Genomic DNA, 14,180 nt, shown 5'->3' with positions numbered 1-14,180 from the left:
GTCAGGTGGATGGATTATTTTGGCAAAGTAGAAATGCTCACTAACAAGGATGTGAATTACAGAATTAGAGAAATTCGCACTTTTGGAACATTTCTGGTGTCTTTGTTTAAATACAAGAACCAAGACTTTACATGTTGCATTATTATTTTTGTTCAGTGTAGTTAATTACCACCCTTTCTGCGCTAAACTATGTAGAATACAACTCCCTATTACATTGCAAAGTTGGGGCTTGATCTGATTTATGACTAGAGAAACTGCAGTTTTAGCTCACATAAAAAAAAATCTATATGGAATTAAAATAATTGAACAGACATTGGTCAATTAGTTGTTCAAAAAACAAGAAATAGCTGAAATGTGGTTGGTCAGCTCACCACAAACACATACAGTGACTTGGTTCAGGGGTCATTTCCATTTCTAGTCAGAGAAAGGGAGGGAATGAGCACACATACAGGGCCAAAAGTACTCACCTGATGTTCTTACATCGGGCTTCTCTTGTCTCTATAAAGAGACCTAATCACAGACTCCAAGTAGGTCACTTAAAAAATTACAAATTAAATTTAATGGTGAACATGTGCAAATGGACTCTGGAGTACTCGGAAAGCATTGGCTACATTTTCATCCTCGATCAAGCACTTGAAATCTTTTTATGTTTTTTCCATCGTGATCTGCCCAGGTAATGGAATTAGTTACATTTCAAATGCAAATAAAGTTATCTGTACTGAAATAAGTAAAACATACACATTTGTTCCTGTGTTGGGACTGTGAGCCAAACCACACTATTTTGGGTACCTCAGCTTCATTTTACGGTACTATTTTGATTCTTTACCTGGTATTTTAAATCATGTGCATAATAAACCCTAGTGATACATTCACTTAACCGAAGCATATAGATATACAGACGCATGAAATAATATATTTGCATGGATACTGGCACATAACCCAAAACCTAAATTGAATTGTTCCCTTATCAGATGCACACTTGTTAGGGCTTAGGAATCCTCTATACTTTATATTTGCATAGTACACTTTTTTTTTTAAATATAAACATATTGGGCATCTTGAAGTGCCTAACAGTCAATGAGTAAAAGTGGCACTTCACATAGAGTAGACACGCTAGTAATGGAGTTACTCCTAGGAATCTGTCCCATATCAGATTACCGTCTCGTGCTTCCAATTACTCACATTGTTTATGTCCCAAATGGCACCCTATTCCCAAAAGTACACTACTTTTAACCAGAGGTCTATGGCTCTGGTCAAAAGTAGTGCACTATATAGGGAAAAGGGTGCCGTTTGGGATCATTTGGTTCCAGTGGCACAGTTGGTTAGAGCAACACAGGTTGGGTGGATTTCTGAGTAGGGCAAAGATGGTGTGTCTGTTCACCATAAGTGACTTTGAATAAAAGCATCAGCTGATTGACCATGTTATTACATTTTTCCTGAAGCCACTTACTGTGTTGTTTTTATAGAAAGTGATGTATTCATCTATGTTAGTTATGTAAGAGTGACTGTCATGCCCTTGCTCTTATGCACAGTGAAGAGCCTTTTGACTGGGCCTGGAGGAGACAGCATTTACACTCATACCCACACCCCTCTTACACACACAGACGCTCAGTTGTACAAGAAAGCTTTTTAGAGGAACACAATGTCCACCGTTCCCTCTCTTCACTCACTCACTCACTCACTCACTCACTCACTCACTCACTCACTCACTCACACACACACACTGGAGTCGAACAGGATTGCACTTTGTTGCACCATTTTGAACGCGTTCACAGCTGTTCAGCGGTGAACTTAACCTCCATGTGACGTCATACAATGTGAAACCCGATATCGTCTCTTTCTTTCCTTTTCCCCCTTCCTATCACTCTCTTGCTCTTCTGTCTCTACCTCTTTCTCTCATCATCAGATGTCCCATTCTGGCCGTATGGACCCTTCCCATAATGCCCTGCAGCAACAACAACAGCAGCACCAGCAGGGTGTCCACGGTAACCAGAGTCTCGGAAGCAGCGTTGGCGGACAGATGCAGCAGCGGAACTCCAATACCCAGAATGCCCGGCTACAGGCGGAGGGCTCGTTCAGCCAGGGGGGTCCAGGAGGAACGGGGGTAGCGGGAGGAGGAGAAGGAGCGGATCACGCCTTGGATGTAAGTCACCACCTCAGCCCTGTCTAGACACACTCATATGGAAATGCGGTCCGATACTGATATGTTCTTGACCATGGTAGCTAATACAGATATGGCACAACCACGTTTTTTCCTTGTGATATTCGGGCAACAGCCGCGATAGCAAACAGTCACTTTTTTTGCAAACTTACACAAACAGTTTGAAGATTCAACACCAATGACGAAGTGGTGATAATTCATGCAGGTGTGAGTTAAGAGTGTACATATGATGCATACGATGCCATTATGATTTTTAGCCGTGGGCTCTGTTCCAATATCCACTCTAGCAATATCACTTAGACTGAAGTCCTATATTGGGCATGCATCCTAAGTGATATTACTAGTGTGGATATTGGACTGTGGCCCTGTGCCCATGTGGGTGGTCTTATACTAACCCCCACCCTCCCTCTTTTACTGGGGACGGGGCGAACCGGGTGCAGGGGAGGAACTTCCACAGATCAATCTACTACGACAACCGTAAGACAACCATAAGACAACCGTTAGACAACTGTAAGGCAACCCCACAGAGCCAGCTAGCTGCTCGTTCAGCGATAATGTGGATTGAGTGATATTGGGCATGTGGAACTGAAGCTATCTGAAGCTACCTTCACTCTTGGAAAGAGCTTGTTTTTTGCCACATCCATGTGCCACAAACAAACCTTCCTCTCTTGTTCTCCCTCTCTACCCCTTTCTCTGCTTTTCTAAAATGAATTCATTTCAATTCTAGAGGCTTTATTGGCATGAAAAGCGAAGGAACATGTCAAAGCAAACAATGACAACAATAACACGTTCTCTCCCTCTTCTCTTTGCCCTTTCCAGCTTCTCCCTGAGCTGACCAATCCAGATGAGCTGTTGTCCTACCTAGGTCCTCCAGATCTACCTAGCAACAACAACGATGACCTGCTCTCTCTGTTCGAAAACAACTGAAGACTCCCTTCTCGTTAAGGGACAGCTTCATCCTTCTAGAGGGGGAAGAGCAGAGGAGAGGGGGGGCAAAAAGAAGAGAGCGGGTACAGACCGAGGGATCCATGTTTGTATACTCTCTGTGGAACGGACCAACAGGCTTTCCAAGGGAAGGTGTAGGTAGTGAGAGAGACATGACTGTTTCTGTCTGGGAACTCTGTCAAGACTATAGTGTTTTTAGACTTAATGTAAAGCGTCCCATTGCACTCTGGATCCATCAAGTACGCTTTTAAAAATTCTGAGAAAGAGAATGACTGTCTGACACATGGGACTGCCTGCACAGGCCAGCCACTATAATTGTAATTCAATGTTCTCAAAAAATCACAAGCCGAAGGATTTAACTTTTTTTTTAAAGGATATTTTTAGAAACGAGAAAAAGAAAGCGTAATGTTGACTTTCCATTGTGTATTTATGATTGTGGATCTCTGTTGACATGACTTGGCATAAAGAAAGTATGGCATAAAGAAAGGCATAAAGAAAGTAAGGTGGTGTTCATCCTAAAGGTTATAAATGCTGAAATTAGGATAGGCAGCCTCACACCTGTATCTATACTTACTTACACTGATCTAGACTTGTAGAGCAAGAGATACAGAGAGAGGTGTTATTTTTGTACTGGGTAGGGCACAAAGCGAAGGAAAGGAGGGGGGAGAGGGTTAGTCGGATGAGTCCGAAGCCAGATGGGGAACTCTCACCTCCATTCACACCCTGTCTCTGGTAATCATCCCTTCTCTCTTTCTCTCCCTCCTTCAAGATAACAACTATACTGCTGAGACATTTAAACATGCACAATTGTACACACATACACTTTCAAGAAGGGATCCCCAGTAAAGTCCTGTGCGTTGATGGAGAGGGGGAGAAGTTGTTTCCCTGAATGTGTATTCTCTCTCTTCCTCCTCTCCAGCCCATCTCTTCCCAGCCCCGTAACACACATTAGAAACTATACCACGGTTTAAACGACCTTTCTGCTTCCTCTCTCTTGGTTTTTATCTACCTGTCCCCACTCCTTTCCGAGGTTGTCATTGGTTTGTAAAGTGTTTGTATGATAGGCCTTACTGTTCATGGCACCAGAAGTTGGATGTGCAATGTCTTTTTTATTTTTTAATCTGTACGATATAAATTGTTTTATAATCATGACCATATTGTTATTAGGGTATCTCCAGAGGTGGTGAAGCTGTGCACATCTGTCCTATATTTGTTTAAACTAGCAGAGGTCATATGTCAAATTCATGATGTCAGTCGACTTATGGGGGCCTGCATTCACAAAATGTCTCAAGGTCCTGATCTAGGATCAGTTTCCCTTTTCAGACCATAATTAATATAATTATATGGGGGGGGGGGGGCTCCTATTCTGAGATGCTTTGTGAATACAGGCCCTGGTTACTATACGAGACTGTACAAGGGATTTCAGAGGCAACACCAGCATCTGCTAGGTAACAATTGTTCATGTTTTATTGTCTAGATGATGATGCTTAAGAGGCCCATGTCAGTGAATACAATTAATACACTGTTAAATTGTCCTATTAACTGCACACCAGTTTTTCTAAAAATGTGAAATATTTCCATTATGTTTTATAAGTAAAAAATGTCACTTCTGATCATGTTTCCCTAGTTCTTTACTGTATTTGGTCCCCGAGCGAGCAGGTGCAGGCTACAGGAAAGAACAGCCTTACTTATCCCATGTGCAAGCAGAACCAGAGTGCAGAAACCAGGTTTTGTCTAGATAGGATGCAGCAATGACACTTCGTAGCGGGTTATGAGAATTTATGTTGCAGGTTAGGAAAATGATGCTATAGGAAACGGTTTGGGGTTTGCTAAAATGCAAAAATGTACTCTGACGCGACTCGAACCTGTTACTTTGACATTAGCAGCATCCCTTTTTTATATATTACAACACAAAACTGGACATCGCTACAAATATATGTTCTTATCAAGCATAACATAAATGAAGCAAAAAAAAAAAAAAATACAAATAACTACACATGAATTGCCAGCGACATCCGTTTCACAAAAGTAAACAAAACCCTTCTAGCCAATATAACGGTCATGGCTAGAAAGGATCCAGCTTTTGTCATAATTTAATTTCTACTGCAGGTTTAGAATTTAAGCGGCAGGTTAAGGTTAGCTAAAATGCAAATAAACAAAACTTGAGCGTAAATTTGATCAACTGCATCCCATCTAGATATTACCAACACGCTACAACCGCAACATTTTAGCCCCACCCCACCACACACACACACACGGTAGTTTACCCAGACACACATACAACACTTGCTAGTACAAAATAGCGGTGTATTTTATTAAACCTGCAATAATTCGTGATCGTGCCGCATACATTCCACGAGCGCTTTGTCCAGTGGTGAAAGACAAACACTTGCCAGTTCGTATACATTGCGCCATACGATGCCATTTGTAACTCAGTTTTATATTTGAGCCATAGTGGCGATTTTATTCCGCGGGAGACGCCCTGTGCAATCCAGCCAGCGACAGTACACGCCTAGACTTTCCCTGGCAGAACATTGGGCAGTATGTGTTATCGTCATTTGTATGCACCATAATGAGCCAATCACGAGTACGTCCCCAAAACTCGCTGATCAAACCGGTGTGCAGGGAAGGGACCATTGTTCTAATTTATTCCCCCCGAGACATCTAATTGGTTTAAACTCATGTCACTCAGTGGTCCCAGTCTTCTAATTGGTTTGCATTGGCTCCTGAAGCTTCCCTGGGGTGCGCATATATATTTTGTGTACACAGCAGTGTTTCTGTTCCGAGTCAGCTGCGGCACGGTCCAGTAAACTTGGCCTGTACGCGTATTGTCACGAAATTAAAAAAACCTTTAATCCCAATCATGCCTAACCCCAGAGTTTTCTTCGATATCACTATCGGCGATTCCGCCGCCGGCAGGATTGAAATTGAGGTAAGGAGTAGAGCAACTCGTCTTGTTTGGGAGTAAAGGTGGTTTTATTTTTTAACTTTAAAATGATTGCTTATAATTGTCGTTAGGGTCAGCTTTAACTAGCTGCCCGGTAGTTGCATGAAACCGGGATGCTGTCAGACTCGGGTCCACGTGCTTTCATCTTTGACATGTTGATTAACGAGCTTGAAATATTTCGTTTCATTGAAAGCTCCCCAATTTTGCTCCAACCTCAGTTGATCTGCAAAAAAATTCCACAATGATTGATTTTTTTTTGTTGCTGTTCTTACGTTTTACTTTGGCATTGTTTTCTTATCGGTATCTAAATCGTGAGGTAAAACGGTCTTGTCCAAAGTTTTCGATAATTACTGCGATCTTGGAACTCCAAAAATGCGCGCGTTAATGGTCAATTGCGTTGTTTATATTAACATGGCTAGATAACGTTAGTTTCTGTTTCACTGACGTCTTCCGGACATGCCATTTTTAACCAGTCGCCATTTTCAGCATATTTTTTTTCCATCGCGCCAGATGCCATTTTGAGAAAGAAGGGATGTGGGGTTGGGAGGCCAAGAGCCAATGTACCTCAAAAGCACATTGCACCAAATCAAAGTATTGGCTTCGATCAATGAATGGATTAATCTGGTAATTCACCCATCTCCATTAGCATTCTAAGGCACCAGGGAGAATGTGGACCATGGTCCCTCTGCAAACCAAATGTACTGCGGTGTAACGTTATGCTAACTGTTTATTGTTATGAAATATGCTGTAAAGGTCATACATTTTCAGCTGCCTGGCATGTCTCTCTATGCGGTAAAACCTTGCTGCTGTTAACTGCTGCAATCATGTTTTCCATTCAAACAGCATGTGGCACTAGAGAGCCAGGATGCCCGTTCCCTCCTAAATAATAAGGATATTGTGAATGGTACTAATCTCAGATTTTGTTCGACTAGGTGCTGTGGCGCACACGAAAATAATTTAAGCGTTTGATCATCCTGGATTTCCCGCCGGCCTTATCTGCCTTTCCCTTTTTTAAGATTAAACATTACACAGTAGCTTCCAAATAGCAAAATTAACTGTAGTACTTGGTGATTTATTGTCGCATTTCCTTTTGATTCCTTTTTGACAATTTGATCTTAAAGCCTTTTGTCATCACGTGGGAGGGAGCACGTGGCCGTGCAGATTCCATTGTTTATGACCCACAGGCCATGATGCCAGTAGCTCTGGTACTGCTTGCTAAGATACACATTGTAAGCCTATCCAGCCTAGTGTAGTACAGAGGTTGGGCAAAATCACAGATCCAGGAGAAGTCTATGCTCCCTAAATCTTTACCTTCCACATTAGGGCATGAGAGACTCCAAACTGACCTCAGACCAGCCTCTACAGCGTTGGCCCAATGACAGCAGTGGTGACTTTTTTTTCCCTTAAGTTGTTCCTCATCTAAGGAGTGGAAAAGTACTGGGGTGTGTCAGGCTGGAGGAGGGAAGTGAGACTAGGGGCTGTGACAGCAGGAACCTGGTGGAGGGAAGTGAGACTAGGGGCTGTGACAGCAGGAACCTGGTGGAGGGAAAGGCATGTTGTAAATGGCCTATGGCAACATGCACGTTTCACAGGTGGTTGACACTTGGCAGGAATAGAATATAGCCCAATTGGCTCTAGACATTGATCTAACATAATCCCATCCCTCCTAATGCATTTAAAAGTGTGATCTGATCCTGAATCAGTGCCTTAAGGGAAGAGTGCCATAATAAATTGGTGGTAGCCTGTATGCCCTGCCATCTGTTTCATACCTCTGGTAGCCTGTGTGCCCTGCCATCTGTTTCATACCTCTGGTAGCCTGTATGCCCTGCCATCTGTGTTTCATACCTCTGTATGCCCTGCCATCTGTGTTTCATACCTCTGGTAGCCTGTATGCCCTGCCATCTGTGTTTTATACCTCTGGTAGCCTGTATGCCCTGCCATCTGTGTTTCATACCTCTGGTAGCCTGTATGCCCTGCCATCTGTGTTTCATACCTCTGGTAGCCTGTATGCCCTGCCATCTGTGTTTCATACCTCTGGTAGCCTGTATGCCCTGCCATCTGTGTTTCATACCTCTGGTAGCCTGTATGCCCTGCCATCTGTGTTTCATACCTCTGGTAGCCTGTATGCCCTGCCATCTGTGTTTCATACCTCTGGTAGCCTGAGAAAGCCAGCATAGAATGTAATCAAGGTCTGTGCTATGGTGACGCCTGTAGAGCTGAAATAAATGGTTTAAACTTGCCAGCTTACCAGAAAAGTAAGCAATTCAGTCATTCTTGAGAAAGTCGGGACAATCCTCATCCTGCAGATAACTATTTTTATAGATGGATTTTTCAAGCAGGAGGCATTTAGAATGAATGTGAAGTAGTTTATGGTTACGTGATAGCAATCATCTATTGGAAGAACACTTTCATTTGTCAGAATTATGTTGGTCAAAAGATCCATCCCTGTTGAACAGAGAAATGGTTGCTCGTTAGAGTTTCCATCTGCTAGATTCCATTACACAAGTCACAATTTGTTGCGTTTGTCGAATTAACCGTAGTCAATGGAAACCTGCCTACTGTCTCGGGGTTCTCACATGGGAGTTGTTCTAGATTGGAACAGAACAGGTCTAGAAGCGACACCTAGAACCGAAGAGGGTTAGACTCTGTCTGCTTTGGGTCCTGTGGTCAGTACCTTAGCGGTAGTCTTTTATTACCCTGATTTTATAATCACGTTATTCATTAGTGACAACTTGAGCTCCAATTCCATTGATCTGCATGCTGTTTCCCCTTCATTGAGTATATTAATGAAAAACCCTTCTCGTCTTTCAGCTTTTTGCTGATGTGGTCCCCAAGACTGCAGGTAAGACAGCTTCAATGATTGACAATTCCTGAATAATTAACAAACACAAACTCTCTACAAGTGATTATCTCACGATTAGTCTTCCAAGCCTTGTGATTGGAATGACACCTACTAATGGCAGCAACTGATGCTGTCCAACCTTCGCCACACTCCTCACCCCCTTCAATGGCACCTTATCTGTGAGCCCTGGTCCCCAAAGGCCAGCAACATGCATTTAGATCCATCTACGTTACATGACAAACGCATCGCTGCATGATCAGATATCATATACAATGCAGCAGCTGATGCAAGGCTGCTTCCTGTTTGTAATTAAGTAGCATTGAGTGGCCCTGGTCAGTCTTGATAGATATCAGTGATCAGGCACAGAACCACTATTTTGACTTCATGCAGCCTTTAAAGGGATACTTTGCCAAAATCCCAATGAGGCCCTTAAACTACTTCCCCAGAGTTGGCTGAACCAGTTTTGTCTCTGTCCAGTATGAAGGAAGTTCGCGGTATCGGCATGCTAGCATTTATACCTATAGACTTCCAGTCATTGCGCTAATGCTAGTCATAATGCTAGTCATAGTGCACACTAAGATATATAAAAAACATAAAGATGTATCCAAGTTCATCTGACTCTGGGGAAGTTGCTAAAGGGCCTCAATGGCAACATTTTGGAAATATCCCTTTAAGCAGCTATGCACACATCGCTGATAATAAGATAACCTGTGTCGCCCCCCCCCCCCCCCCAGAAAACTTTCGTGTCCTGTGCACCGGGGACAAGGGGTTCGGCTACAAGGGCTCCAGCTTCCATCGCATCATCCCCGGTTTCATGTGCCAGGTGAGTGGGGGGGGGGGGCGCGCATCAGAATCTGGGTCACTGTTTCCAGACTCAACTCAATAGTGCTAAACTCAGAGTGCTTCTGCTCCTCAATCTGCACAGATATTCATAGTGTCTCAGACAAGGAGTGCTGATTTAGAATCAGTTGTTGCCTTTTAGAGAATAATGAATTACATGGGGGGGGGGGGGGGGACCTAGATTGGCAGTTATCCCCTGAGACTTTCTGAATATGGGCCCTGATCTGATTTCCATCTGACTGGTGTAACCAGGCCCAATGCTGGGCCCCTACCAGCCATATTATTCAATGAGTGAGTAATTTACACGCAAGGTGATGTTTTTCTCTCAATGTCTTCTGAGCCTTGTGGTTGTGATGACACTGGCTAATGGCGACAACACTGAAGCAGTCCCCAACCTGCCTCAACGTTGGGGGTTCTTGTAGAACACCGCCGCCTTGTTCGAGAAAGGGGAAAGCTATACCAAATAAAAGATATCCCTTATGCTTTGCCTTCCCCTAGGGTGGTGACTTCACCAACCACAATGGAACCGGGGGCAAGTCCATCTATGGCAACAAGTTTCCTGACGAGAACTTTACCCTGAAGCACACAGGCATGGGCTGTCTGTCCATGGCCAACGCTGGCCCCAACACCAATGGATCCCAGTTCTTCATCTGCACTGCTAACACCGACTGGTGAGGGGCGAACACACACACACACAAAGTTGACACTAATTGGTGAGACTGGTTCATTTGAAATCTAGTGAATAATTTACATGCATACTCTGCAAGTGATATTTATCTGGTCTTCCTAACCTTGTGGTTGTGCCGACACTGCCTCGTGGTAAAACAACCGATGCTGTCCACCTTTCCCAACACGCCTCAGACCCTTCAACGGTTTCTCTCTGATACGTGCGCACACCAACTGCGGAAACTAAGACTCATCCTCACTAGTGATGTGGCCAACAACTGTAAAGTAGTGCCCTTCAGGGCAGTACACCACTGGTCTGTGACTGTTCTTACCAATGGTGGGTCTGGTACAGTAATTGTGTAGCTGATCATGGCTGAAGACTGATAAGAAAATAAAAATCTACTTTAAGTAGATATACTCTGAACAAAAATTTGTAAGTCGCTCTGGATAAGAGCGTCTGCTAAATGACTTAAATGTAAATGTAAAATATAAATGCAACATGTAAAATGTTGGTCTCGTGAGCTGAAATAAAATATCCCAGAAATGCAATATGCACAAAGCTTCTCTCCAATGTCATTAAAATGTTAGTGAGCATTTCTCCTTTGCAGGCTAATCCATCCACATGACGGGTTTGGCATATCAAGAAGCGGATTTAAACCGTGTGATCGTTACACAGGTGCACCTTGTGCTGGGGACAAAAGGCCACTATAAAATGTACAGTTTTGTTAACATAATGCCACAGAGCTCTCCAGTTGAGGGAGCATGTTATTGGCATGCTAACTGCAGTAATGTCCTCCAGAGCTGTTGCCAGATAATTTAATGTTAATTTATATACTGTAAGCTGCTTCAGCGTAGTTTTTACGCCTCAACTGCAGACCACGTGTATGGCGTTGTGGGCTAACAGTTTGTCAACGTTGTGCCCCATAGTGGCGGTGGGCTTGTGTTATGGGCAGGCAAAAGCTACGGACAATGAGCACAATTACCATCGATAAAGATGGTGACGAGACCCATTGTTGTGGATTTCATCTGTCGCTGTCACCTCATGTTGCAAGGATCTGTACGCAATCCCTGGAAGCTGTAGATGTCCCTGTTAGTACATGGCCTGCCTACTCACCAGACATGTCACCCATTGTGCATGTCTGGGAGGCTCTGGATCGTCGTGTTCCAGTACCCAACATGCAGCAGCCGTTGAAGAGGAGTAGGACAACATTCCACAGGCAACGATCACCAGCCTGATCAACTCGATGCGAAGGAGATGTGTCGGGCTGTATGAGGCAAATGGTCACACCAGAGGCTGACTGCTTTTCTTAGCCTCACCACTTTTTAATTATTTAAGCTATCTGTCCAACAGATGCATCTGTATTCCCAGTCATGTGAAATAGATTACTTTAGGCCCACATCTATCGATTTCAATTGAATGATTTCCTTATGAACTGTAACGTAGTAATGTCTTTGAAATTGTTGCATGCTGCTTTTTAAAATATTTTTGTTCAGCATACTTCACCCAATGGCCCCGCTGCAGTGCCGACTGCTCGTGGCAGGCAGAAGGACAGGAGAAAGTGTATTTTGAACGGTTATAGCGATGCCCGTCATTTGACTAACAAATAATCCTTACCCATAAGTCCATGATTGTCACAACCTGTGACTACAAACATATTTTTTTGTGTTCCTGGTTGCCCTAAGCCTCAGGGTTACGTCTGTCTGTTAGGAACTCCTCCTGAGCCACTGATCTTGCTCTCTCCCTCTGTAGGCTGAACGGAAAGCACGTTGTGTTCGGCAAGGTCGTGGAGGGGCTCAGCGTTGTCGCTAACATGGAGAAGAAGGGCTCAAGCAGTGGGAAGTGCTCCGCCAAGGTCGTCATCGCTGACTGTGGAGAGCTCTGAGCAGCCTCCCGCTCGCGCTTTCCGCTTTCATCCCTCCTTCCCGCCCTGCCTCCTTTCACCCAGCTTTCAGATTTCCATCCCTCCCTCCACACAGCTCTAAGCATCAACCTCTCCTTCGTTCTCCCCCTCCCTTAAGCTCTCCCCTCCCCCATAATCAGAAACATTCCCTTTAAGTGAGATTTGTTTGTTTAACCATTCCTCTCCCTCTCCAAACGGGTTGTCCTGTCTGAACTACTTTCATTTGGCTTTTTTTTAATTTATTTTTTTGGATTGTTCCATCAGGACCACATTTGTTTAGCAAATTCTGAATAAAGTGGTAAAAGATTCCTTAACTGTGTGTCATTGAGTAAGAGTGGATCAAATGTGTACCTTTAAGTGTTGTCTTTTGTGCCCTTTTTCCCCTGTATAGACCAGTGAGCTGAGGTCACAAATGATGCACACACTGCAATAGGGCAGAAGGCTGTGTTGTGACTCTGGATGGTTAGCAACAATTCAGGTGCCATGTGGGGAATTTTAGGTGGCTAGTTATATCTTCTTGCTGCCAGGTTTTGGTTGGGGTACATCTACGTTGACAGGGTAGCAGTGGCGTGGGCCAAGTGCTTTAAGTTCCTGTGTCCAAATCATTAAGGACTCAGTGGTCCACATGCAAACAGTCGTGAACAATGTGCAACAGTGCTTCTTCCCACTCAGAGTTAAAGATTTGGCATGGGCCCTCAAATCCTCAGTTCTACAGCTGTACCATTGAGCTCTTCATGACTGACTTCCTCACTGCTTGGTATGTCAACTGCACCACCATCAATCGCTTGGCGCTACAGAGGGTGGTGAGGACAGCCTAGTACATCACTTCCCTGCCATCCAGGACCTCTTATCAGGTGGCGTGAATGGAAGGCCTGGACTTGTTGGTCTCCGGCCACCTAAGCCGTAGACTTTTTATATGGCAAACGCTACCGGAGCATGTCTGCCACTAACAGGCCCCTGAACAGCTGCTATCCCTAACCCATAAGACTGCTAAGTTGCTAACAAAATGGCGTTATGCTATATTCCTTGACATTGTCTTTTTGCACTGACTATGCACACTACACACACACTTAATTTGTGCATACACACACTGATACCATCATCATAGTAGCTGTTGCTACTCTTTATCATATACCCTGATGCCTAGTCACCATACCCCTATACATAACTACCACAACAGTATCCCTCCACATTGTAAAGATGCTATTGGCACTGACCCTTTATATATTTTGGGGGTGGGGGGTTAGTACTACTGATATTGATTACTGCATTGTTGGAAGGGCAAGGAAGGTATTTCACTGCATGTGAACTTAAACAACCCGTCTATATGGCAGGGTAGCCTAGTGGTTAGAGTGTTGGACTCGTAACCGGAAGGTTGCAAGTTCTAACCCCCGAGCTGACAAGGTAAAAATCTGTTCTGCCCCTGAACAGGCAGTTAACCCACTGTTCCTAGGCCGTCATTGAAAATAATTTGTTCTTAACTGACTTGCCTAGTAAAGTATGGCACTGCATACAAATGGTGACTGCTGGGGCAGTGGGTTTTGTTCTGGTAATGTGAAGTTATTCAACGACCCAACTTAGGTCTCGACAAAGCATGTTACTGTTGCATGCTTCCCTGGTTCCCCAGTGAACTTCTCCCAAGTATTTGTAAATGGTTCCACCAAATAGAACATGTATTAATGATTTGACCCTCCCAGTGACCAAGAGGTTTGTCTCTAACCATGAGTTCAAGAGCTTTATCTGATGGTACATTGGCTGACTATGGTAACCTGGGTTTTTTGGGTGATCAGATGTTAAAGATTTCACTTCTCAGTAACTGATGCACAGCAGGACTGCAATAAAGACGTCCTCTTACTACCTCGTGGTCTACACATGTTT

General features: G+C 43.9%; 2 protein-coding genes across 16 annotated transcripts in view; both read left to right on the top strand.

The window, feature by feature from the left end:
• The window catches only part of LOC135544695 (zinc finger MIZ domain-containing protein 2-like), a 33,873-nt gene extending 29,154 nt beyond the window's left edge, over positions 1 to 4,719 (top strand). For 12 of the 15 annotated variants that reach the window (XM_064972513.1, XM_064972511.1, XM_064972519.1 and 9 more), the window contains exons 20-21: positions 1,907 to 2,143; positions 2,981 to 4,719. In XM_064972513.1, coding sequence (XP_064828585.1) covers positions 1,907 to 2,143; positions 2,981 to 3,088 — 345 coding nt within the window. In that variant the 3' untranslated portion in view covers positions 3,089 to 4,719. Of the gene's footprint in view, positions 1 to 1,906; positions 2,144 to 2,601; positions 2,672 to 2,980 lie in introns of all 15 variants that reach the window. The other 3 variants (XM_064972517.1, XM_064972521.1, XM_064972520.1) reach the window with 2 other exon arrangements.
• Positions 4,720 to 5,868: 1,149 nt separating this feature from the next.
• Positions 5,869 to 12,611, top strand: LOC135544697 (peptidyl-prolyl cis-trans isomerase A-like). The gene is made up of 5 exons (XM_064972524.1): positions 5,869 to 6,038; positions 8,865 to 8,895; positions 9,630 to 9,718; positions 10,234 to 10,406; positions 12,152 to 12,611. Exons 1-5 carry the CDS (start codon positions 5,970 to 5,972, stop codon positions 12,282 to 12,284), a joined length of 495 nt encoding a protein of 164 aa, XP_064828596.1. The 5' UTR covers positions 5,869 to 5,969; the 3' UTR covers positions 12,285 to 12,611.
• The last annotated feature ends 1,569 nt before the right edge of the window (positions 12,612 to 14,180 follow it).

Source organism: Oncorhynchus masou, chromosome 8 (genome assembly GCF_036934945.1).
Source record: "Oncorhynchus masou masou isolate Uvic2021 chromosome 8, UVic_Omas_1.1, whole genome shotgun sequence".
Taxonomy (NCBI): domain Eukaryota; kingdom Metazoa; phylum Chordata; class Actinopteri; order Salmoniformes; family Salmonidae; genus Oncorhynchus; species Oncorhynchus masou.
Note: the sequence above shows the minus strand (reverse complement) of the source record. Positions and strands in the feature narration are given on the sequence as shown.